The 27,503-nt window shown below is 38.1% G+C and overlaps 2 protein-coding genes across 3 annotated transcripts in view; both read right to left on the bottom strand.

The window, feature by feature from the left end:
- The window catches only part of uvrag (UV radiation resistance associated gene), a 108,388-nt gene extending 95,049 nt beyond the window's left edge, over window positions 1-13,339 (bottom strand). For both annotated transcript variants that reach the window (XM_044140826.1, XM_044140827.1), the window contains exons 1-6: window positions 13,001-13,339; window positions 8,060-8,177; window positions 6,245-6,279; window positions 5,752-5,913; window positions 3,308-3,382; window positions 3,106-3,191 (exon numbers count right to left, since the gene is read on the bottom strand). In XM_044140826.1, the coding sequence (XP_043996761.1) occupies window positions 3,106-3,191; window positions 3,308-3,382; window positions 5,752-5,913; window positions 6,245-6,279; window positions 8,060-8,177; window positions 13,001-13,105 (581 nt within the window). In that variant the 5' untranslated portion in view covers window positions 13,106-13,339. The remainder of the gene's footprint in view (window positions 1-3,105; window positions 3,192-3,307; window positions 3,383-5,751; window positions 5,914-6,244; window positions 6,280-8,059; window positions 8,178-13,000) is intronic.
- A 1,283-nt stretch (window positions 13,340-14,622) lies between these two features.
- dgat2 (diacylglycerol O-acyltransferase 2) lies at window positions 14,623-27,107 on the bottom strand. Its single transcript, XM_044141453.1, has 8 exons — window positions 26,448-27,107; window positions 23,959-24,087; window positions 23,772-23,879; window positions 22,302-22,372; window positions 19,554-19,758; window positions 19,041-19,215; window positions 17,661-17,845; window positions 14,623-16,748 (listed from the first exon to the last, which is right to left on the bottom strand). The coding sequence occupies exons 1-8, from the start codon at window positions 26,485-26,487 to the stop codon at window positions 16,594-16,596; spliced, it is 1,068 nt and encodes a 355-aa protein (XP_043997388.1). The 5' UTR covers window positions 26,488-27,107; the 3' UTR covers window positions 14,623-16,593.
- Window positions 27,108-27,503: the final 396 nt, after the last annotated feature.

Genomic DNA, 27,503 nt, shown 5'->3' with positions numbered 1-27,503 from the left:
CATTTTAACGATTGCACCAATTGCAGTTTTCTGGCCGATCACCAATAAGAGCCTAATCTACAGATTACGATTTTGTCCAATACTGCTTAATTTGTCTAAATATAGTGACACAGCTGCTAAGTTGGCAAAAGTGGGAACTATTGTTGACCGTATTTCAGACGTTTGTGGAGGCAAATAACATCGGTTTCCCATGTGAGAATCGGCCAATAACCGATCGACATACACTAAGAAAATAGAGGCCAATTTATTAACCGGATGACTTGCTATTGCACCCCAAAATAAAACCAACATATATATTTTCCTAGAGTGTACCACCACCAAGCATGTTGTACAGCTAACAGGTTGCCACGGGAGATTCAAGGATTTCTCAAACATGCAGGAGAGAATCAAGGCAACACTCCAGGTATGTTTTTGATGAGGGAATAGCATAATACCATAATGTAGAGCTCAAAAAGGTTAATTTTACATAAGACTGCCCCTTTAAAGTTTGTAGTTGGAGCATGAAAATGTGTTAAAAGAATTTCCAAGGGTCTGAATACTTTCACAAAACTCTGCATGTATCCACAAGCAGTACATCAGCGTACGGAAGGTTAATGCAGTTTGAAAAATGAGGGTCAGAAACTAAAAACCTACGGTTTTCCATCTCAGGTGACGGGGGTCAGAGGCGAGTCCCTGTTGGAGTGTACAACATGTAATTAATCATTCTACTGTACATAATCAAAGCCCATATGTATGAGAGCATATTAAGCCAAGAGAAACCTGTGAAGGGGTGGGGGGGGTTAATGGAGGGGAGTGTGAGGAGCAGCAGGCAGAGCGATGTGGTGGAAGAAGGGAGTTCTGTGTGAGCGTGTTAAACTCTGTAGAGTCCCACAGGGCATGGATACAAGGAAGAGGATGTGGATGAAGGCTGTAATAATAGAAAACGTAAGCGCAAAGGTCAGAGAAGTTATGACTCAAACTGGGATTTTTTTTTTCCTTCTGCGAGCTCCTCGGGAGGCAACAGTCTCGGCTGATATGAACATAAACCGTGACCACTTCAGTAATAAAGGAGCGCTGCGAAGGTTCACCAGACTTTGGCATAATTCCCTTTTTCCTCGATACTATAAAGTTCTGTGATGCATATCCGACCCCCCCTATAGAGGGAAAATGTTAGTGGAAATGTCACAACTCTCCTAATGACAGGATCCTGATCCTATTTTATGAGTGTCTAAATAAAACCGTCCAGATATACATTTCCATGGGCAAACTGGATGTGATTATGCTGTTAAAAGATCGGACTCGGGCTAACAGAGGGTTTCCCTTGAGGGGGGAAAAGCCCTTTGGAATTAAGAAGGTAGCATTTACATGTTACCGCATTTAAATATAGCTGTGGAGCAACAAACCTGTGTTTGTCAACAAATCCCAGGATTTCCTTTTGGCTCGTGTCCTTAACGACAGAACCGGGGTTCCCCCCTTCTTGTAAGCAGCAACTTTTCTCTGCAGTGTAAAGAGGTGGCTTTAAGGTAACATTTGCTAAATACCTCCACCCTGTTTCTGGTGCCAGGATACAGATCAGGTGGTTAAAATCTGACATTTTCTTCCCCGTTTTGCCCAGTAAACTTGATGTAAATAGCAGGCTCTGCCATTTCATATCAGGTTAAAGACGAGACTGTTTCATTTATCAGGGCTTACTATTGTTAGCTGTCCATATGGCGCCATCTGGTGGGTGAAACAATTCTAACACAAAAAGTAGAGCTGCAGGAAGAAAGTTAGTGGCTTCAAATGAGAAGAGCAAACAGATAACGGATCCAGCTTTACCCAAAAGAAGGGGATGCCTTTAGCATGTTCTTTGTTTAAAGTCGCACAGTGTGGAAATTGGATAATCTCTTCTATCTACATTTAAAGTGTACCTGATCATCTAAAGCAGCGGTTGACAGTGGCTCTTTATATATATATTTTGCATGGAATAAATTTCCAAAACAGAATGACAAATGTAAGTAGTATTTATTTTTTCCTCATTAGTGCGTGGGCAACTAAATACTTGTTTTGTTTAAATCATTTTCCAGAAAAATACTCTTCCCATAGAAGAATCTTCTTTTTATTAAGGTTTTATTATTTCTTTGTTTCAAAACGTAAAACCAGAAATAAAGTGGAGATTCTTTAACTATGACCACAAATAATAGATAGATTTGTGGCTGTGAGCAAGTTTTATTTTGGTGAACTGAGGGCAAAAATGGCTCTTTGGTTTGTAAAGGTTGCAGATCCCTGATCAGTCAAGAAGCTGCAATCACAACTATTAATGAAAATCTGCTCAGACTTGCCGTTTTCACCAGTCGTTGCAACTATTCATCAAATCTGACCAATTATCTTAAGGTTTTCTGTAATTCCTTCTTTTCCGACCAATCGCTGTAACTCAGCTGAATTTTGTCCAGTCTCCGTAGCCGCCCTTCTAATTTAACTTCCTGTTTCACAAGATTTCTTGAAAGCCGAACCTGCAAGATGAAAGCATGTGTGACGCTAAATACTAACATTTGTCTCTTTTTTGGTGACACCCTTTTTAAAATCATGTTAACATGACTGAGCAATGTAGGATTCTTCTTTTGCACATTTGACAACTCCTCAGGACATAACTTTATTTGAATCAAGGACGCCACTTCAAGAAGGTACTAGAAAATGTTATTTGCACTTTCAAAATTAACTATCTCCTTTTGAGAAGATCATGTGCAGCTTTTTTTATTTTTCTAACCAAAATATTTTTATTGAGATTTTCCACTTTGAAAATAAAATTATGTGCCAGTCAGAGCAAACTACTTTTGTAATTACTACATGACAGCAACAGAGGAACTAAGAGCTCATTTTGAGGCTGCAACTAATCCAAATCGTAGACGAGAAATGAAAAACAAAATTAAATAAATGAACCAAAAATGAAAACAGAAAAACACTGCTTCTCAAATCAACTGGGATAACTCAGCACCATCCAACATACTGGATACAATTGTACACGTCTATTCATCAGCTTGTCCAACAAGAATGTGCGACAATTTAAACTTTTTTGTGTGATCATGTCATAGAAAAATTACACCGCAACATATTTGATATAATTCTACAGCGTGGCGGGACTCTTACCTGAGCAAAGAGAAAACGCTGTAGGAGTTCCTGACTGAACTCTGGTCGACCTGAAGCAGACTGTAATTCTTCCGCTCCGACGGATCCTGGAACACGTCACGTGTTTAATGCAGACATCCAAATATAACTAATGACACTGGGATCAACCATTTTATAATTGTGCAAAATCTTCAAAAAATAAAGAGAGAGACGAAGGTTCTACCTTGTGATCAAAGTCAGCTGCATAGTAGCCATCATTCAGCCCAAATATGATCTCATTTGGGTATCTGGATCGAATCTGTGGGCAAAGCGAGGGGGTAGAGGATGAATATGGGGACCGAGTCGGAGAGAACAAAGTACAACAGACATCTGGATGTGCATGAAACTGAGTTATCTGTTTATGAGCTTGGAATATGGTCCCACTGAGAAGGAACGGCAAAACCATAGGGTTTGTTCTGAAGTACTTGAAGACTGAATTCCCCCCATTCAATGTGCAAAACTCAAGACAGACACTAAAGTGATTTTCTCCATTGGAATTTTTGAAATATCCCACCGACTTACAAAATCCATCACATTAAACTTTTATGCTTGGTGCTAAACGTAGAAGATCAAATAATACTGCAAGAATCAAAACATCATGATTGATGGCATTAGCACTGCTTTGAAATGTCTGAAAGGGGGGAAAGAAATAAGTTTTTTTCTGTAATTTACGGGAATAAAATGTTGCACTTTCTAAAACATTTATCACACTAATTTCCCTCAAGTTTAGAATACAAGCGAGGTACACTCACATTATCTTGTTCAAATGTAGGAAAGATTAGATTTACAGCAGCATAAAATGAAAAAGGAACGCAGAGATATGGGATTTACTACGGCACGGGTTTACAGTGCTCGAAAATCTGAAAGGAATGTGGGATTTACTGTAAGGATTTACAACCCTGCCTCCAACAAAAACATAATAACAACATTAATAGAATGTCAAGGCCTTACATACAGTGTAAATTAAAATGCAATGCAACAATCTGCACGTAATTTAAATTTCAGTCGAGATCGTGACCGTCCAATATATTCTGAGAGAAGGTACAAATCCGCAGACGGCTCTGCATTAAAAACAGGCACTGTCCCGCGGGGAGGTTAGGAACACTTTTCAAAATTACTGACAGTGAAAACAGTTCGTCTTCGGATCTGCACATGTTAACGGTTAAACTTTGGTGGACAGGGTTACAATTTTTCAATGTAAAGGAAAAATAAGATTTTAAGAAGATCCATAAGCAGCACAGCGCCGCCTTGCTTTGGAGTAATAAAAAAAAAAGAAAAAGATACGGACTTGGAAATCCTTAACGTTCCGTCCTCTGGGGCGGAGAGAAAAACTTTGAAAGAAACATCATTCGAAACCAGAATGGCCGGTAAGCTGCACATCTGTGCAAAGATGAACGACTTCTACAGATTTATGTATTTAGCCTGTAAATATTTCAAATCTATACATCTGCAGTAAAGAAAAGGAGGCTCACCATTACATACGCTGTGAAACGATACATATATTTCTCATTATCTTACTGGATTTTAGGTCAAATTCACATCTGAAGTAATAAATTACATTGTTTTGCACAAGGTGTTGGAATTGTATAGGTCAGTCCAACAGGAAATCATGCATAACTCAAGAGAAAGAAAAAAGAATTACATGTGGAATCTAAATTTGTTGCAAAAATGAAACCTTGAAAACTATGAAGTGCATTTATATTCAGCCTCTTACTCTGATGCCCCTAAATAAAGTTAGGTAGTAAAAACAAACAAAATATCAACTATTAGAAAAATCTTCTACTTATCTGGCCTTTATGGAAGAGTAGCTGCATTTCCATTGGCCATATAATTGCACAAAATGTAATTACAAAAATAAATTCAATAAATGGAAACACACCGATTTAAAAAAAGAAACTAAAGTTTTTCAATTATATGGTTCAGCACCAGGATGAGGTGGTTTTTCCACTTAAAAATGGGAAAAAAGTTTTGTTATGAGAGAAAGAAAATCTGCTAATTGAACTGTTACTTTTTTAGATATATTCAAGGATTATTGACTTTAAGCAAATTTATATATCTTGCTGAAAAGTTACATTTAAGTTACTTATGTCTCATTTCAAGTGGACTAACCTATTTGCAGTAGAAACTAGACAAAAATACTTGGTAAGATTTTTTTGTTTTTGCAGTGAATCCCAGGAAACCAGTAGAAATATTTGCAAAGAATGACCATTCTAAAATGTTTTTACTCAGATGGAATGAAAACAAACATACACCAAAGTTTTCTGACTTTGTGTTGATCATATATAATGTTAGCAAAATATGTCTTAAGTAATGTGGTCGTCATTATCTTAATTATCTTTACATTCTTCAGCTTTCTTAATTTATTGACTTATTTATGTTATAGCACATGTTTTTCCTCACTCTCTTTCTCACTTCTTCCCAAATATCCGTCTGAACCTTGAGTACTTAAAGAAAAAATAATAGCAACAAAAATAATCAGAAAATAACTCTGAAGACTGAAAGAGAAAAAAAATTAATTCACATGTTGAAATTTTTATTTTTGTTGCAACACCACTTGGTTATGTTCTGTATTTTGTCTCTGTCTTGTCCTAATTAATGAACACGTGTTGTTGTTAAAAGGTTGCCGACCTGTTGTCCTGTGTATCTCAGGCCATCCAAGTTGACCTTCCATTCAATGAGGAGCTGGTACTGTTCCTTCTGCCCACCCCAAATCCGAACCACAAAGCAAGACACTGAAGTGTCCAGGAGGTCCGGGAGCATTCCAAAGTCCAAGCTCCGCCAGGTCGGGTTCTGGAATACACAAGAACACACAGCTGAAATCTGGCCGACAACAAGAATCAGAACAAACTGGCTTATTGAGTTTTATAGTAACATAATAGCTAAAAGTAAGACATGAACGCAAGCCCATTTTTGAGAAAAGCTACTGGAACGTCGCTGTTTGTAAATCTTTACAAATGTTTTAGACACAGTAAGTAAGTGACGGTTATTAGGAGGCAGTTCTGCTGGTGAGAATGTGTCTTTTCTTTGCTGTGCCAAACAAAATGAAGCAAATGTCCATGACTACAACTTCTTCAACCGAGAACAGTAGAAGTAGACATAAACAAAGTTTAAGTGTACTCACCAGTGAGTCTCGAATGACTTCACTCTTGTAAAAATCTGGAAAAAAAGAAATACCCAATGAACAAATGGAAATTAAATAGAGGTCGCATGTGTGCTAAATGCTAAACCTTTTTCAAAAAGGCTTACTTAAAAACAAGTTTCTGCCACCTTGTTTAATTGCTGACGGTGTGAGCCGAAGCATCCTTATTCATGTTATTATACATCTATTTCTACTTTTCAATCCTGCAAAATTACCTTAGCATGGTTTATCACTCGGTAATGGTACCACCCCAATTTTAATTCAGCTCATTTTTCTTTGCATTAAGAAAACATCAGAGTAATCTCACACATTGTGTATTAACAAATTCAATGTGCAGACAAGGAAATGCACCATTTCCTTTCTTAGCAATGCCTTTGGAATGTGTGCTGGATTCAATCTTACCCTGTGTTGGTATAAAGAATGCATAAACATCTCTGAAAAGTTTTCTTCAAAGATTTTTGATACAAGGTTTGTGTGGAGTAGCTTCAGGTAATCAATAGCCTCTTTTGCCAAACCCTCTGTATTAAAGTCAACCTGCGTTTCCTCTGACACTTATATGTGAGCTGGCTTCTCGGATCGAAGGCATGATATGGCAATGACAGACGGTCGATGTGACCACCTGATTTAATGCAACAACACATCAGAAACATTGTCGCGTTATGCTTCAGACACCATTTCCTGTTTCTAGAACATTGGGAGGGTTAAGTGGGTTGTGCTGTTTCAGAACAGATCACTGGACTTCGCCGAGGGCAGCACCTTCAGTAGTGCTGCGACTTGATAACAGAGCAAAAATGCAATTAACGCTTTAGAATTACATAAGTGATAACAAGGTTGACGCTTTATATTTGCTCTGCTGTGTTCACTGTTTAAAACTGCTTAAAACCGCCCACTTTAATAGTCCATCCCTAATATAAAAAGACGGAATAAATAAACTTATTATTTTTATCGTTATCGCAATGATACCACAAAATATCATGATGAAACTTTAAGTCCATATCGCCCACAACTAGTTTTTATACATTATTGCAAACAGTGGAAACCGTCTTAGCGCTGCCACAGACCCCAACATCTAAGAAAAAATGCTAACATGTACAGTTTTCCGCATTTTAGTTCTTGCAGGCCAATCAGCACCAATGAAAATAAATGCAGCTCATGGATTGGATGGTTTGAAAACCCCAGCCAATAACACTTCAAGTAGCACTGTGGCCACTTATTTCCATTTCCCAATCTGATATATATTTTTTTTTTTCAAATATTTTAGATATGCTCTACGCAGAAAACAAAAAAGAAATCAGTGTATGGGGCCATATACCGCAAATAACATCGAGTTACGTTGCACAGAAAAGTGTGCAAATACTGAACCGCAAATATGCAGGGGATCATAGTAATGTCAATTTATTCCCATAACACAAAACAAAAAAAACAAGAAAAACTTTTGCATATATATGTGAGGTGCAAATTTTGCAATAAAGAAATTTGAACGGCTTGTTGTTGTAAATGATAAAAAATACACACCTGAGGCAACATATTCACAGCTCTACAGACTTCCCCACAACCCAACCACACAGAATAGGACTCAGAGTCCGACTTAAGTACCCGGATAAGGTTTACCAGTCTGACATGCAGAAAAGTACATATAGGTTAAAAAATAAATAAAATAAAAAAGAAAGAAAAAAAAAAACTTTTTGGTTTCCATTTTTTTATTACGTTAACTTTTTAAAGTTTGGGTTTTTTTAACGTTAAAGTTCAAATTCAATGATGTAGTATGTTTCTACAATAGAGAAGCTTTACACCAACCTCTAGAAATGCGGTCTCCTACGCAGAGGTGGAGGGTGAAGTAAGTGTCCAGCAGTGGAGAACCATTCCTGTTGACTATGTTCCTGGCAGCAATGCTCCGGAGATGACGCAACCGTCTCTGTTTGACCAGGGAGAAAAGAGAGAGGGAGAGAAAAATATGGATGCGATTTATCGGGAGCAGAAAACCAGCATCAGAGCTGTAGTTTGCAGTTTCAGTTTTGTTCCAGGGAAGCTCGTGAACTGATTCCTGTAACCTCCACAGACATGCAAGAAGTTGTTTTTGTAAAGATGGTTTTTAAACGTGGACATGCACCTGTGTTTCTAACAGGCGACAAGAGAGCACAAATGAATTAAACTTTACGTGGAAGGTTTAACAGAAAGCAGCAAAGTTCTTTGGACTTTTCAACTTCTGTCTTTCATGGAACAAGTCGTGTTTTGAAATATTGGCCGCCTTTTAGAAAATCTCTGAGTTAAAGGGCTCCATTTCCCAGAGAAAGTGCAGCGTCAGCTGATTTAGGAACGCTAGCTCTGCTAATTGCTTGTGCAAGATGCTAAGAACCGTGTCGGATGTCAACTTTACAATATTTGTCTTTGTTCTGAAACAGCAGTAAAACCCTGTTATATTGCAATACAACGTCGTCCTGTGTCCAATTTAAATAATTTGCAGAAGTTCACATCAGGGAGGCGAGAAGAAAACTTTTTAAATGCAGTCTTATATCTTAATAAACGAAATTCTAAAAACTTGGACAAAGGAATTGGCAGCAAAAGTTCCATCAGTGCATATCTTTTTGCTATATGTAAATATTCACTTTAATGTCTCTCTTCTCGGGTGAATGCATATGTGAGTCAGTGGGGAAGGATGAAGACAAGGAATTACATTTTGGTCCAGCCGGCTTCCCGTAGCCGAGCAGAGGCAGAATCTAAGTCATGAGATTCCCTATAAGATTACTAACCCTAAGAAACAAAATAACTGATTGTTCCACTGGGGACTTTGTAATCCTCTCCTTACAAAATGCCACTGCATATTTCTGAATGAGCTGCAGAGAACCACAGGCGGAGACAGGAAAAAAAGATTAAAAATTTAGAAAAGGGATGTGATGGAGCTACGGCAGGAAAATGGGTTCTTCAAAGTAGAACTACGTGAAACACATGGAAGGCAGCTGAGAGCGAAATGAAGTTGTCTCAAAGTGTGACTCTGGTATGCATTTAGTGCAACAATCACATTACATGAGAACTAGCTTTGCTCTGAGTGTCTGAAATGCATGACTAAAAGGCTCACCATGGCATCTGAAACAGATTGAGGATGATTCTAAACATAGACTTGATATAAAACAATCCAGAGAACACAATGCCTGCAGATTGCAAACACCTGGAAAAACTTTGCATAAATTCCCACATGTACAGGGTGGTATTTGTAAAGTTAGGCAATAAAAAAAATTAACAGTAATAATTTGCTTCGTCTAATTTGTCATAGTGGGAAGAACAATGTCATTGTTTATTTCTCACAGTCAGACTTTCACCATGTTATTCCTACATTCATAAATGCCAGGCTTCCGAACTAAATATTTTTATTTAAAAGCTAAATCTTGAACTTTGAAACTAAATATTTAGCTCCCAAACAAAATACTTATTTCCCAAACTAAATATTTAAAATACTATCTAAATATTAAATTACTATAATTACATCTAAGCTAAATATTTAGTTTGGAAAATAAGTATTTAGTTAGTTTAGTTATTACATTTATTTTTAGCTTAGTTCCAAACTAAATATTTGTTTTCCAAACCAAACATTGTAGATGACGTATAGTTCGAATGCAGCCCAAGTAAAGATGGCAGAAAGAGGAAGGTGAAATGGATTTATTGCATTTTCAGTTTAGAATTTTGTTTTCAAGAATTTCCTATGCATTTATTTTTTAAGACAATATTTTATTATTTGAAGGGTAGGTGCAACAAGTAACATTAACTATAGCTCAAGAATTGCTGGATTTTAGGGATGAATAATGAAACTTTCTTAACCAGCAAAATATTAAAGTGCTGATCCAGTTTGCAGTGCTTTAAGAGTGCCAATATGTTGGAGCACAACCAGAAAATAATTAAAGTTCACACGACTCCCTGCAATCTCTTCTCCATTTTAGAAAAATGCTGAATAAATGCTGGCCTCATTTTTGGTCTTACTTATTGCCTTTTGTCATTGCGTTCGATGTTGTGGAGATTTTCTGGTTTTCTGATAATCATTGGAAGCCTTTCATTTCCCAGCACTACACCAGACAAACAGCAAAATAACAGCCGCCACATAAAATGTATTTAGAATGTTCTTCCAACAGGCTAACAGAAATATTGTAGCTTTCTAAAAAAAAATAAAAAATGTAAAAAGTAAAATCTTTTCCAGAGAAATGATGACTAATGTAAGCAAAAACTTCCAAGAAGAGAACACAAACTTCCAACTAATATCTTGCAAGTTTCAAAACTATTATTCTCCAGTCTAAACTGTTAACCTTAGTTCTTGATTTATCACTATTTACACATTTCTGACTTGCTGGAGGCTCGTCCCTTGGTTATCGTTGGTGAACCTCTTTATGTTTCTAGTCTAGAGTAAATGTGGTTTGCTGATTGAGCAGGACGGTCCAAACAAATCGACCATGCTGTGCGTCAATTCAATTTAGACGAACTGATAGAAACAGCATAATGCTTTTTATTGTATAAACGTGTTCATGAGGTCAACAGCTGTCATGGACTGTGTTTGCATGTTCACATGACAACACATACAGGCAACATATGGAGCAATCTTGTCACAGTTGTGGGTCATTGTAATATTCTGAATCCGTCACGTTATAAGGCTTTAAAAACTTACCAAGTAAATATTTTATGCGTGTTTGGAGAATTATCCCCCCTGCTTCTGGATGCTATGCAGCTGGAATTTTTTTGTACTTTCTGACACTTGCTATGATGCATTAGATGTTGTTTTTACAAGTGGAGGCAGTTGATTAGCATCTGCAGAGCTCAAATAAAGACTAGAACTACAAACTCAAAGCCCAGAGGATTTGCAAAAGGAGGGTGCATGGATGGAGAGAAGCTCCAAAGAGCAGAGAGAGAGGTAAGGAATAATTTTAAACCATCTCTTAGATCAAAACTACTGGGCAAGGGTTTTATTTAGGCTTGTCACGATAAACAATAAATGAATTAACCGTATAATAAATTAAAGCAAACACAATCATTTCTATTTGCCTGATTTTTTGTTTTTCTCTTCCTATTAAAAACTGGATGACAACATTTTTCATTCTGGAGGTTTTGTCTCAACTAACCCTTTTTTGAAGGACAATTTTGTATAGAGACATCAAAATTAATTTTATGTGTTATGTCTGTTTTGTTGATTTAGCTTTAGATGCTTTAAATGTGTTCCGGTTCCAGTGTTATATGCTAAATGTTAGTTAGAATTTAAGGTTTATTGATCTTTAAGAATGTGTTCTTGCATTCTTATGCCACTGCCATTACATTACTTGAAAATGACCTCAAAACAACAATGTTATCATTTATTGCAATAACTTCTGGGACAATTTATTGTCCAACAAAACAGGCCCAGTTGTATCCCCAACTCTAGCATCGCCGACTAGCTTTCCAACCACAAAAGTAAATGATGTGGATAAGCAGTGCTTCCTAACAGCTGATTGTATAATTGAGCTGTAAATCATGACAGTCGTGAGGCTGTCATGCAATAACAGCCTTCAGCCAGAGGTCTCTTCAGATTAGTTGCAAGACTAGCTGCTACAGGAGATCCTTCCTCACAGTATCACCTTCCTCTGAAGATTCTTTGATAATGAGTTACAACAACATTTACTTTCCCTTTGGGGTAAATAAAAGTTCTTCTGAATCTATTTGACGTTCTTTGAAAGAGGATTCCCATTTAAGCATCTTAAAGCTTTTCTGATTTCTAAAAAATAAAATGCATCAAAATATAGTGTGCTGGTGAAAGTGTTTGTAGACCATTGTACATGTATATCAAAAGAATCCAACTCATATCTACATAACGAATGTTGACATGCAAAAAGATATTGAAAAGTCCAAAAGTGTCAGTCACATTACCATGATGAGTTGATTGATATTTAAGAGGCCTGATTATAGGAAAATTGAGTGAAAGAAACACCTTTAGGATTGCTGAATTTAGATTGTAATCAGATAGAGAGAAGTGGTTTAACAAAGTAAAAAAATAAAAAAACAGTTTGCCCTTGAATCTTACAGTTTGTTTCAAGCCAAAATTAAGTAATGAAGTCATCTGCAGTGAGTACTGAGCACGCTTCAAATAATGGCTTACATTAACACAATGACGCACTGTTGTTTTTATAGGCTCTGGCAGAATGAATGAATGAATGAATGAATGAATGAATGAATGAAAAGAGTGTGATTTTTTTATGTATTGTTTTTACGAATTTCCCGATTTAAATTAGCAGCAAAGTTAAAATAAAGCCTGAAGTTGAGAAATTTTTTTTTTACAAAATTGCAGTGCAAACTATACAATGACATACCCTGCTACTTCCCCCCAGACCCCCTCAGCTGAGTGACCTGTCACATGCAGATGAGGATAACGTCAAGTTCTGTCACATTTTCAGAAGCACAGACCTTTGGAACATAAATTCTATGTATTTTACGGTAAAGACGCCCCTAAATGGAGCAGCGAGAGGCCCATTTTAATATTTAAATGCAGGTGGAGAGGATTAAAAGATACCGGTGTCCCAGAAGAGGTCAGTTTATTTCCTGTAAGCTAGCTGAAGTAAGCTAGCTGTGGCTAGCTCACTAGCTCACAGTCACTCTGACAGGCCTGGTTTCCTCTTGCAGCTGTTGTAAAACTACAGCAGAAAACAAACACATGACTCCGTCCAAGTTCTGCTCAGTCCACCTACCTTCCGCTGGTGCCGAAGAGTATATTCAGGGAGAGTTTGCGTTTACCTGCTGGGATGTGAGCTCCACATGCAGGGCTCGAGAGGATGAAGCTCCAGAGTTGGTGACAGAGGCGGCGGGGATAGCAAGAGCCCGACTGGTGATGGAGTTCATCCTCCTGTCGGCATCTAGCGAGTCTTCTTCTCATTCAACAAAACGCTCCATCCTTAGCATTTCAAAACAAAAGTTCACCAAGTTGCGGGCAACCACGGCAGACGTGCAGTTACGAATTTTCATGTGCGTAAAGCTTTCCGACCGCTGTCAGTCCAGCAGCGGGACGTAAACAAAGTACGGGCTATTCTGCTACATTTGCTTCGGAAGTCCGTCTTTGAATTGGAAGTACGTCACTGCCGCCCGTGATTGGCTTAAAGTGGCATCTGTCAAGCAAGGGCGGGGCTTATTTCTGGCAAGATGCATTTCTATTGGCTGAAGGAGCTGTTTATCAACCAGGAAGGGCCTAGCGTCGGTGGAAATCTGTCAAATCTGCGAAATATGAGGAAGTTGTATGAGCAGCGTGACATGCAGGTGACAGAAAAACGCTGGGCTTCATAGTTTTTCTATCAGAAAGTCACTGAATTCGAACACAATATTACAAGAGCATGTGAAATTTAAAAGACTACCAGAAACGTAAGTTTTTACATATTTTCAGCATTCTTTAGATAAATACAACTATGATGGAACTGATGATATAAGGAATGTACAGTAAAATCTATTTTATCAGAAAGATATTAAGTTAAAAAAAAGTTGCAGTTTTACAGTAAAAAGGCTGAATAGACTATTTTATATTTTATAACATTTTGTATATGACTTTGCAATTTTATACAATGTTATTTTTTCTGTTAAATGTTATACTAAAAAAGTGTAGTTTGTATCAACATATAAATAAGTCAAATACTCTACAGGAAGTCAAATACATAATACCAATCAACTACCAGGGGGCGACACCACCACATTGCATCTTTTTGCAAATAAGCAAAGGACTTTGTATTATATGGATTTTAGCTGACCTATTGATTTTTTTTATTTTATTTCGTTATCCATTCTTGCACAAAGGCAATAAAGGAATTCTGATTCTGATTAGTTTGTTTCTGTAAGCATGCATATAAAAACAGACTTGCTTTTGGTGGTAAAACAGAAGTTAAGTATTTTTTGCCAAACAAATGCTGTGATTTAAACATCTGTATTTTTTCCCAAAAGTTATATCTATTGATCTTTTTCACACTTCTGTATTGTTGGAACCATAAAATGTAACTTCTTTTATTGGGGGTTAATTTCTCATACAAATCTGATAAAGATTTTAAAAAATAAATAAATCACTCTTCACTGCCATTACAGCTGCAAACCTTGCACAATTAAAGACTGAAATCTTTATACACTGAAGTTTATAGCTGTGATGTGACCAAATATTGAAAAGTTGAAATGGTATGAATACTTTTGCACCAAGGTATGTAGATTCTGGGTAACCAGTGTCTGTTCCTTCTCGTTGAGCAACTTTTGACATGTTAATGGGATACTCTAATTATCCAAAATGTTTGAGTCTCAGTTACGTACAGGATATTCAACAGTACAACTGAAACAGGCAGAAAATGTTTTGTTTTGGGTTTTTTTTTAAAAAAGGCAAGAACACCAAGTCTCTTGAAAACATAAAAAAATTTATTTTAAATAATGGAAGACAGAATGTTCATCATAAAGGCATTTCCTGTTTTTTTATTGCTCTGAGATTTATCACAAGGATTTCCCTACTCTTAGGAAGTCACAGTGTTGAGACAAGAGGAAACTGCTCTCCAACTACCGTCATTCATAAGACGCAGACTTACTGAATCAGATGATTCCCTATTTTGTCGAGGAAGGGGCTAGAAATGCCTGTAAATACCAAATAACTTAAAGGGATAGTTCCACATATTTTAAGTAAGGTTCTGTTCAAAGGTTGTAAGAAATCAATCTCATCCACAAACTTTATTTTGCATAAATCCAGATTAGTTGTTAATGCTAAAGCTAGCAACTAGCTAGCGAGGGGCAAAAACCAAAACAGACTTCTGCTTTCTTAAATCAACTCCTACCTCAAAAGAAAGCAGCAATTTCCTTGAACGCAGTTTCATGTCCCCTTGAACTATCGTTATGCTTGCACTGGGCAATTATGTACACTACATCTGATTTTTATTTACACAGGAAATTCAGGTAGAAAGCAGAGTGCCATCAGTGATCTTTGTTACTGTGAATTAAGCACGTCAAATGTTGCACATAGGACAATCGCTGGTGACACACCATCTCCAGCCTCCATTTCCTGTGTAAGTAATCATCTACTTCAAAGTAAATAACACCCCAAAGCAAACATGACGGTGGTTTAAAGGTTCATAAAAATAAAGTTGGCATGTTTTTAAGACTGAAGTTCTTTTAAGACAAAAGTATGCTTTGGTATTGGTCTCCAAGATCAACAAATACACTAAAGGAGGTACCAAAAAATTCAATATTTCAGGCAAGTTATTGACTCCTTGGAAAGGTTCAACAGAACCTCACTTCAAATAAGTACTGAACTCAAAGATGTACCAAGAATCAAGTTAATATCAACTTACTTATTTTCATTGGTCACACCTAAGCTACAGTTCTGCGACACACGACATACTGGAACCATCAGGTGTCAGGCATTCAGTTCTCTAACTGACCCCAACTTTCTAACTGCTGCTCTAAACGTAAAAAAAAAAAAAGAAAGAAATTTGAGGACAGAAAATTTTCAGTTTTCATTGCATAGATGAGTGCCACCTTTCTCAAATTGAAACCTGGAATGAGAGAAACAAGAACATAAAGCAAAGCAGCAGAAAAGTCTCTTCCAGAGCAGAATCTGATTATCAAAGGCATTTTTCTAAGACAATCTCCAGAGAATAATCAGTATTCAAAAAAAAAGTGCATGAGAAATATTCTTGAAAGGACAAGTCAAACAGGCTTTATCCCTTCAGCTGAATACAATTAATACTTTATGGCAATAATTATTACAACCACATGTGTACTGTCCATTAACCATGACAATCCAGCCTGTAGAAAATGTACACTTTCTGTGTACATCTAATCAATGCATTCGAAAGGGTTGAGGGGACAAAACACATCTTTGGCTCAATTAACATTTGGGCTTGTTGACCCATTATTAAAGTGGTGCTTTCCACTTGCATTGTTTGTGCATTTAGCATGTTATACGGTTCTAAAGCGTACAAGAAGTAGTATATTAATGCATAGGTAATGGAAGACGTTGGCAGGTTTTCCAGATAACTTTACAGCTCCATCTAGTGGAGGTTACCCCTCCTCTGCACTGATGACAGTGCATATCAGAAATCTTCTTCCAAAAAGGCACAGCTTTTGATGTGGTATTTGGTGTAACTTTGTCCAGAAAAAAAAAAAAGAAAAAGAAAGAAAAGTTCTGCAGTGAGGCCTGTTCTTGAAACCAGACTTATTTTCCTGAGCTCAAGCTACAGCTGTGCAAGTGTACAGTATGAAAACCTTTTGTTTGTTTTCCACCAGACGTCGACATGTGTACGGTTTCACTGTCCAGACATAAACCAGGCCACTGAAGCAGGGCAAGGAGGGAAGGTCAGCAGGAGCTCCTCGTCCTCTCACTGGATGTGCAGGATGTCGCTCTCTTTCAGACCGAAGCGGGTCTTGTACTTGTCAAAAAGGCACTGGAGAGACCTGACGTACATTTCATGGTACAGGTCCACCATCTCCACTGTTGGGTGTTCAATTTTAGGCACTGTGATCGGCTCCCCAACTGTAACAAGAAGGAAAGAAACAATGTTAAAAAAATCTTGAAGAGGGTCTAAAAAAACTTGAGTGGAGTGGAAATTCTAATTTCAGCAGTACAGCAACGCTTATCCAAGGCCCGATTTTCAAGCATGTGGGCCTCTGGGCTGAAGCCAGTTTTGGTGCCCCATCCACTGTCTAATAAATAGTCCTATACATCAGCGAGTATGAACCGATCTACAATAGATTTAATATGTCCCCTGGCCAGTTGCTCCATGTTCTCAAAAAAATAAAATTTTAGAAAGTACTATAACATAATAATTTTAAAATACTTGAGTATCGTTTATGTTCATAAAAATCTCAAAATATTTATGCAACTCACCTGATATGAATCTATGAGTTTTATACAGTACAAAAAAAATATTGGAACTAAAAATTCATGGGGCACCAATAAGTAAAAAGTTATTCTCTTGTCTCAGAATGACAACAGAACAGCAAAATTCCTACACTAGAAAGGCCTAGTCAAACACCATAATAAGTCCAGTTAAAAGAAAATCAGAGGCAAAACTTGAACATTAATATTCAGACTCTCTCCAAATAATGTGAGCTTCAGGCATTTTTGTAATTTGTTTCTAGAAATGCAAAGCTGGTAGAGACACACTCCCAACAAAATTGTAATGAAACTTTGTTGTGTTAAACATTGTTTCAGGGGGTTGAGCGCAAATGTACGGCACATTTTTCAGATTTTCTTTGTTGCAAAATCTTTGAACACCATGATAAAAATTTTCTTTCAGCTTTGCACTTGTGGACCACTTTGCATTGGTCTATCATATAACAGTCAACGTTCATAGCTGCTATGTGATAAAATATGAAAAAGTTTAAAGTGGTGTGAAGTAGGGTATCTAAGTGCATAACCAAAATCTATTGCAGACAAACTTGCCTATTGTGGTGATGGGATTGCAGAAGGGCACGATGCCCCAGGCGCTGCCGTAGAAAAGGCAAGGGGCAAAGCCCAACATCTTCTGTAACCTTTTCTGCAGAGCTTTCCAGCAGGTCCCCTCCTCAAAGATCACCTGCTTGTAGGCGTCGTTCTCCCCAAACGAGTACACAGGAACAAGGTCGGACCTAGGCGATCACAAAGAAAGTGTTACTCAACCAATTCTTGAAGACCAATCAGAAACTACAAAGAGAGGAATTAAAGAAATATTTAGCCTCCAGTGGTGTCTAGTGAATGCTGGTTTAGAAACTCCTTTAATAAACGTTTCTTTCCCACCGATCACCATCTGTTGCACCCAACCATTCAGTTAGTTTTACAGCCTACATTATTAGTATTTATGCTTTTATTATTATACAACCATTCTATCAGTACAACCATAAATGACGTGGCATCAACAAAAATCATCACACCAGATGGCTCCACGGAAGACGTGGCAAACATGTGAATTTTAACATGTCTGCTTTTATTTAACAACCAAAAGTAACACATCCAAAAGAAGGTGGGTTATACTTTTGTTTACAGCTTACTAGTTGCCTAAAGTCAGTTTCGGTTGCACAAGAACACCGTTGGCACCAGCAGCCTGTTCTGGGGAAACACTTGAGTTTTTGTTCTGGTGAGGTGTAAAAATTATGCAAGGAGATTGAATGAAAGGGAAACTTTCAGGATTGACATTTTGTTGAAGTATTTTAAATCTTTTCATTTTATTAATTTTTTACAAGAACATCGTCCTCAAGCTAGTTTGGACAATCTTGAGGATTTATAAATGCTTTTATGAGCATTTATAAATCACATTTAACTAGTTCTATGAAGTGTGTTCCAACGCCCTGAACTCAAGCCCTGGCTTATGTGGGTTACAATGCTAATCTAGTTGCTATGAATGGAGGTCTTCATAAATGCATGTCTTTTTCCAGCAAGCTCTAAGCTTCTTAGAAAAAAAGGTGCACCCAGTGATAGGATAATCCTGCCATGTTTGGGCTAGAGATACAAACCAAAATGACTTAACCGTGCGGTTAATAATGGCGCTTAATGTATTGCCGACCGCAGGTCAGAAGCGGTTAACGCAGTTCGACCTTTCAGAAATGGTAGTCCATGCCACGAGGTGCTCAACACAGCGCGGCACATTCATAAAAGATTTGGCAGCACCTCTCTCTCTCTGGGCCTTTCTAACCTTCCTAAGGTTAATCATCCTGGATTTATTCAGTCCTGTGGTTCACAGCAGAGACATTTTCATAACGGATTTGCCTGAGGCTCGTATTCAGAGATCTTAAAGTTCGTGCAGGTGAGTAGGCGTGTTCGTGTTTGGGTAATACGGCGGACGCTCACCCTTTCTGCAAGGCCAGCTTTACAAAGCCTTTGCGGTTCTTCAGGGTGACAGAATTCATGCCGGGCGCACAGTGCAGAGACTCTGCTGCTCCTCCGACGACGATGACCACAGCGTTCCCCGTCCCGTTGCACGAGAGCAGGTAGTCTATGGAGTGCCTGTTCACTGGGCAGATACCTGCAATGGGGAAGAAATCAGATCATTTTTATTATGTCTTGACGTGGAAAAGAGGGTTTACGTTAAAGATATGCAAAAACAGAAATGTGGGAGATCCCTTTCCATCAAAACAACATACCCAGTGCCCTGAAGTAACCCAAGTGTCTTGAATGTATCAATGAGCAAAGATAAAGCCAATAGAACAAAGAACCCCCTCAGAGTGCTGTGAGCTCTATGAAAATCAGTAAAATCAGCAGATCGAAGTAAACAGAGACAGTTAAAGCTGGACAACAGGACGAGGGTCAGCTCTCGGACAAATACGCTTATCAGCATTATCAAACACGACTCCAGCGACTCACCCCCAGACATCAGGTAGTCTCGAAGGACAGGCAAGCGGAAGTTTCCTGCCAGGGTCGCCAGGGATGGCTTGATCCCGGGAAATTTCTTGGAGAATCCCGTCGCCTCCGTCCCAAAATTGCAGAAAGCACCAAAACAGAAGATACCATGAGGGTGGTAGCCCAATATGTAGTTCCGGTTCGGGAGCAGATCATGGGTTTTAATGAGCTGCAAGACAAACAGAAAGATGATGAATTTGGTTGCCATACATCTGTATGACGGTTTAACACAACCATAGCCATGTTGGAGATAAATATAGACAGGAAGAACTATGAAGAACTACAGTTTACAAAGGGCTGGAGGACATGGCCGAAAAACTTATTACTGTATAAGAGTTTCATGTTAGTCAACACTGATGATCGTCGATAATTATTGATTAGTTTTTTCTTTTAAATATCTAAAATGCTGCCAAACTGGTGGTATGGCATTTCCTGTTTTATCACAGGAAATAAACAACAACACCATTGTTGTTCATTTTTAAGCATTTATGAGGCTTGACGGTGGAAAAACTTGAAACCACTGCTGTTACTCGACAGGTTGTTGCTAGGTAACCAAGAATGGATGAGTCAGTTGATGCCACCCACATTGTCATGAGAGGTTGAACAGCTAAAGGCTTTTCTTCTGCCTACATCTCCCAGAATGCTGTGTGGTCCTGAATCAGAGTACAGTGAATATTCTATCAGATGTGTTGATATTGATCACATGTTTATCGTTATACATATTGTTATTGATTTATTGCCCAGCCCTAAGTTTACAGTATAATACCATCATAAATAACTGACTGGGTTTCAGTGATTTTTCTCTATTTTATTTTTTTTTTAATGGGCTGGAAGTCATTAGACAACAAAACGACATTGACTGATTTGTGATCGTTTTTAGAAATCGTCTTTACTGAGGATCTGGGAACTCTGCCAGGGTTTTACTAAAACTAGGACATCTTTATCAGCTCAAACCAGACAGAGCTCTCCTCTCCATCCTCAAGCGCAGTCATAAAATTACTGACCCAGTGCGCATGGCATGCACCAGCTCAGACTGGAAACTCTGAACTTTTAACTTTCTGGACTATTTCAAGATCTTTAATTAGTCCTTAAGCTGTAAATATGAATAACCCTCCCAGAAGATGCTCAAAAAGCTGTACACACACATTGATCCCTCCTATTGTGTACTCAAGGCTTTCATCGTAGCAAGACAAAGCTAACGGCGATCACATTTAAAAATGCTAATGTAGCGCCGTGAGTCGATATATCCTGGACAGGAAAAGGTAAGATGTAGAGAAAAGATTCACTGACTGAAGCAAATGGGCATCAATATCTGAAAGGTTCCTTGGTTTTTTGGGGGGGTGTTAATCTGACACTTTTCAATTGATCCAAATCCAAACCTACTGATGTGTTCACTTCCACACAAACATGTTCTCAGACTTTGACTGGTTAGCCTCCAGCTCATAAATAACAGTCGTTTGATCACAATAGATAAGGCTTGCTTGTTCTTCAGCCAATTGATTCCTCAAGAGCCAAGTGTGGATTTCAGCTTGGCATTGACTCGTACGCAACTTACAGTCATATTGATATTTCTAACGCAAGACAAACACGAGGGATGCCCGCTGGATCTGAAATGGGCAAAGACGAGTGGCTGCACAGGACAAACAGCACAAATCAATACGATTCGCAAAGTTCAGCTGCCTTGCATTAATTTAACTGAAAACTAGGTTTTTGTTTGTCAATGGATACATTACATTCTCTAATTTTTTCAAAAAGGTTTTTTTATTCTTAAATCAATCTTTTTGTTTAGGCTGCTGCTTTAACACATCAAATCCTCTAACTGCATGTCCTACATTTGAGAACGTCTTGTACAGTCTTCCTCCTTCGTGACAATAATCAATATCTCTTCAGTCTCATTTTTCAGAAGAATTCACATACTAGTAAATTACGATCAATTATAAATTATGACATCCTCTGATCTATTTAAGCTCAATGAACTTTTAAGGATTCTGATCCAGTTCGACTTACTCTGGCAGTCTCCCATGAATTCTTGAAAGAGGAAAATTATCTGAGATTTTTCAATCAAAACCCACAAAATCATTGATTAACTTTAAGATTAAAACACCACACTGCCATCACTGGTTGCTTTAGAATATCAGTGGCACCACATCATGATATTTTATACATCTGATCCAGTAAAACAAAAACTAAAAGTACAGTTTTCTATCTCTACAATTGAACCATCACATTAACTGTCATTTTTCAGTTTCACCAGCTGATGATTCAGAGAAAGCCTATCGACAGCTGACTGTAATTATCTGATCTGTTTAAACACGCTCCAGCCTTCACCTTTGACCCGCCCAGTGACAGCTACTGTACCACCCTGTGCATGCTGGCAGCATGCACAGGGTGTTTGTGTGCTAGTTGGTGATCACACCCTGCCCTGGTCAGAAACAACAGGACTATCAAGCACAACAAAGGCTCAAACTCCAAGCCAACATAAACCCTCCATCATTAAGACGGGACAAGGGACACCGCTGCAGCAGACAACTGATAAGCCTTATCTGTTGGATAATAGCAGACATGCACACAGCTGCTGAAGTCATTCGGTTCGGACTCTGTCCGCAGTGTCAGAAAACAAATAAAGTTTCAACGATTTATTTCTCTTTTGGTTGCATCGTCTCCTGATATTTAAAGTCTGCAGCTGCTCAAATTAGCTCAATTAATAATTACCCTGATGGGGAAGTAGTCTCGGAAATACGTCCATACTGTCCAGTTCCTCACCCAAGAAGACCTCCTGCCACCTGGGGAGAAAAATGAGATTTCATTAAACAGAAAGAAATGAAGACTAGCACCAAGGATGACTTCCAGTCATGTTGATATTCAAATATTCAAAATACTTTAGATCTGATGGCATCTTGAGCTTTTTCTCACTGTGTGACAGGAAATCAAACCAAACATTTATCTTCTTAGGTCAGTTAGGATTACCAGAATTATTTCTGTTTACTAAATAAAATACCATGTTCAAAAATTTTTGTATATTTCCCATCAATTATATTTGTACTTGCTGGAATTACCATTTTATATGAGGTTTTAACATCCTTACACAAGCCTCACGTTGCCATATTTTAAGGCCTTTTTGCTGCTTTTATTTGTTTTGTTTTTTTACACAAGATATGCTAACAAACTTACTCTCCCTTGTAAATTTATCAAAAATGCTTGCTTCATTAAATCACCTAAAAAAAATAGGGCTATTTTACAGGAGATAAACAGTATCTCACAAATAGGCTTAAATTTTACTGGACAATAAACTGTCCCAGAAAAATTGCAATGTATGATAATATCGATTTGAGACCCTGTAAAAGTGATATAATGATAATGGCATAATGATGCATGTTTGTCCACTGAATAACTAAGAAACTTTAATTTTGCGAAAAAAACTTGCAACACTGGAAGCAGAAGACATTTTAAATATGCAAAATGGGACAATCAAGAAGAATAAATAAAATGCATGATGATGTCTCCGTAAGCAAAACTGCCCTTAATAAAATATAGCTCAAAGTGGAAATTATCAAACTCATTTGTATTTATCTTTTAACTGACTGATTAAACAGAGTCGAAGAGAAAAGAAAAATGAAGCCAATGTTACTTTTCTTCTTTACAGCTGAATATTTGGAGGCTGCACGCTGAAAAACACTGTTTAACTAATTGAGAACCAAGTGAAAAGAAGTACAATATAAAATGAACTGCAGAGGGCTGTATTTATTGTCCTTCAGAGACAAAATAAATGCCTGTATTGTGTAATATTTCTGATGGGAATTGTGCTTCACAGCATCACTGACTTGTTTATAAGACAATATAAAGGAGAGTACAAAATGTATTCCTTTTATAAACGCAAACAGGAAACCAAGAGAGTCGATGGATTGGCATTTACCCATGAAGTCTACCAATGGGAAGTGCACCGTGTTCTGACGATTTTGTGAGGGAAACCATTCAGCTCACAATGCACTCCTTGTTTCTGTCCGTCGTTACAAAAGAGCTTACCCAACACCGTGGTAACACAGAGTTAGTCACTGTACTTTTTAATATGACGTCATGATGACAACCCAGCAACGTTCCTGCATGCCCTCACGTAGGTTCGCACTCTGTGACGGAGAAGTAGCAGGTTTCACCGTCCTCTCATGCGTACATTTGTTTTCTAACCTTGTTTCGGGGTGTTCCAATCAATGATGAGCCAGGTGGTGTAAAGGGCAGCAATCAGCCAGCAATCGGTGCAGAACATGTAGATCAACAGCAGAGTGCAGGCAATACCTAGATGCAGAGGGGCTTGAAGTTACCAAACGTCCGTCCTTAAGCTGAGACCATTGAGCTAACAAACACAAACACTCACCCATGGCTAAGAAGGAGATGACCCACTGCAGCACAGAGATGACCTGCAGATGCTTTTCCATCCTGGAGCTGCAGGGCCACAGCGCTGACGGAAGATCCTGCAGGGAGGAGAGGATGCTGGAGCCGGTGCCTGGGTGGACACAACGTATGCAAGATTAGGTCAATATCTTTCTAAGTTCAATCGAATCCAAATAGGACATTAAACTAAACAAAGAGTTAATGATTTCCTAAAAGGCAGTGTCCAGTCGTTTCATTTGAAAGGACCGCTGCCTCGAATGCTCACCAGCAGCACGTTTTACTGGCTGCTCCACACCGTCAAAGGCATCAGCTACTGGGCATGTGAGAACTGAGGACAAAGTGGCCACATTAACGGCTACTAAAGCTCGTCACGCTGAGAGCCAATGAAGGAAGAGAACCAGGAATACGCTGCCATCTAATCCCATCTAGGGACGCTGAAAATAACCTCCCTCCAGGATTCACAGCTAGTAAATACTTGTTAACTAGGATGCTGCAGCTACTTAAGACTCCCACTGGTTCAATGTGCCTCAGAGCTGGAGGCTAGAGCTGTACTTCCATTTGTACAGGGAGGGATTCTCCTCAGAAAGTTTTCAAAGGAGTACGCAAAAGAGGAAAAATTTGCCGTTTGTCAACAAAAACCAAAAAGCCCTCAGAATATCAGGAGTTTTATTATGCTGTTGTGCCAGTGTTTATGAGGTGGTGAGGGCCCACTTTAATGGACTAAAATAAGCGTAAATAAATAAATAGTTTATTACTGTACACATAGATCAGACTGCACACAAATTGTTTTATGAACATAATCCGGGAGAAAATGGGGAAATCTATATTTTGGCTCTAGTGTTTGGAGTGGGAATCTATTTACATTCCTGTCCTGATAGCGTTGCTTAGCAGATATCTGGAAAAAAAAATAAAAAGGTGGAATTGCAGAGGTGCAACTCTTTGTTATGGGGCTCTTACTGCTGATGAGCACAGGCTAGCAAGACATGTGTTTACATCTGTGTGTGAGCATCTCACCCTGTACCTCATGTGGTGCAAACAGAGCCTAGAAGAAGGTTGAAATTTTTATTAAAGTTCCTTGAATGCACAGGTCATTGTTCAAAGTGACATCTTTTTACAGCACCATGAATGTCTGACTTTTTATAGAAATAATGATATGTGCCCATATATTCAGTTTGATAACACAGTTTAGATGCAGATGTGGTACATTGTGGTTGTTCTAGGGATAAGTAAAACACGTGCTTTAAAGATCTGTAAAATTTCAAGGCAGGTTCAGCCCATATAATGGTGAATAACAGAAGATATGGTTAAGCTTGCTGCAATAACCAATTAATCAATTAATCGCATGATACTTTAAAAAGAGATCAATCATTTCCATTCTGATGATTAGTAGTTTTTTGATAATTCATTTGATTTATGGTTTCAGGTGTTTTCGTTTTATTCATTGTTTTTGGTTGTTGTGTTTCATTTGGATATATGTGAAGTATTCTGTACAAAATTTAAGTTTATTAGTCTATGAGCGGTAAAACTAGCATTATCATGCTACTATTTTTATGTTAGTTCGACTCAAAACGACAATATTATTACTTATAGCAATCATTTCTGGGACAATTTTAACTTCTTTTGTGCTCATTTTCTTTACCTAACTCATGATTTTAAAGTCTTGTTGCTGCACATGAGCAGTTAACTGGCTGAACAAAGGATTATAGACATTCCCTCCCACTTACAAAATGTCAAATTTGGGATTTTACCAGCTGCAAAAAAAAAAAAAAGAAAAAAAAAAAAAAGAAGCAAAGATCACGATGGTACTGAAACGAAAGGGGCACCACTCATCACTCAAATTTTAGGCAACGTTGGTTTGAAATTAGTGCTGGAAAACTACAAGAACCAATACAGCATGAAGAAAGAAAATAGCAAGAGCAGAGTGAGTGAAACACTCGCTTTTTATTACTATTCACATTTTATATGCCACGTTATGCAAAGATAGATTAACTAAACTCAAATACAGCAAAGCGACACTGAACAGAGGTCTTTATTTGATTTGAGTAATGTTTAACTTTGGGTGACATGACAAACATTTAGCGCAACAATAATCTTTTTTTTTTTTTTTATAATAACAAAAACAATCAGCTCAATCTTGCTCTTTCATATTTATATTCAGCTGCTGCCAATGACTAGTCTTAAATATATATATATGTATGTATAAAAACAAAACTATGAATGCATGAAAGTTAGAGGATACAAATCAAATTCTCCAAAACTGCACAACTGACAGTTTCATCATAAATATACCAAAAATGCAGCATTTTTGCATCTTTGCAAAATGTTTAGCACACTTACCTTCCAAAATTAAGCATTTGTGAATAAATACTCGTGTCTTTATCCTAAAAATCCTAACTGGACCATCCCTGTTCTCTCTGAGCATTACTTTCGTATCAAAATGCAATAAAAAATTTAAAAAAAATCAAGTCTTACCTTTTAGGACTCCAGAATATGCAGCAAGGATCGTCTTCATGGCTCAGGCGTCTTTGTTGTCGCTGGTTGACGTGTTTCAGAACAACTAACCGTGAGGTGTTTGCTGGTTGTGGCTCTGAATCTACAGCTCCTCTGACATCACTGCGTCCAGCAGCAGCTGACTGGAGAGCCGAGCGGGCATTTATTCAGGGCACAGAGGACGGAGCACAGAGATGTTTCGAGGCTTTTTACCGGTGAGTTTAAGAGCGTCCGCGAGGTGCGGGAACACGCGGAGCCGCGCGTGGCAAAACTTGTTAAAAGCAGTGGCCGCGAGACGAGGAGTCTCTGTGTATTTATGAAGGGCAGTCACGTGGGTCAGCTCAGCCGCTGGTGAAAACAGTCCGGCCTCCACCTCTGCATCAGGTGGAGGGAATTCTTAACATGCGTTGGAGTCCTGATAAGTTTTGAATTTTTATTGTTTTCCTTTATTAGAAACCACAAATGAAAAAAAAATATAGCAGAAATCTAAACTTTGATTCTTTTTTCAAGATTTTTTAGGAAATAGGAAGTAGTTAAGGGGAATCGAACCCAGGACAGCTGCTTTGAGGACTATTGGGGTTTCCAAGTCCAGTTCTCAAGGGCTACCGTCCTGCAAATTTTAGATGCATCTCTGCCCCAAAATGTCTGAATTCCCACACCAGCATCCAATCAGCTCTGCAATAGGCTGGTAATGAGCAGATTATTTGATCCAGGTGTGTTTCAATAGAGACACATCTAAAGGTTGCAGGATGGTAGCCCTATTCCGGACGCGACAGGTAAGGTTCATATTACAAAGCAAAAAGCCAAACTAACAAATGAACAAACCAAAAAAATAAAAAATACTGCGAAGACATAAATAAGTTAATTGGTTCTAAACCACATTTTGTTCACTGTGTTACAAACATGATGACGCCAGTGATTTTACAATCTTCAATTATGCAATTGACACTGATAATCTACACATATCTGTGTGATTCCTGACCTAAGCAGTAGATGTGGGTGCAACCATTAATATATATTACAGGCCAAGTTTTATTC

Source organism: Gambusia affinis, linkage group LG15, assembly GCF_019740435.1.
Source record: "Gambusia affinis linkage group LG15, SWU_Gaff_1.0, whole genome shotgun sequence".
In the NCBI taxonomy this organism is placed as follows: Eukaryota; Metazoa; Chordata; class Actinopteri; order Cyprinodontiformes; family Poeciliidae; genus Gambusia; species Gambusia affinis.
Note: the sequence above shows the minus strand (reverse complement) of the source record. Positions and strands in the feature narration are given on the sequence as shown.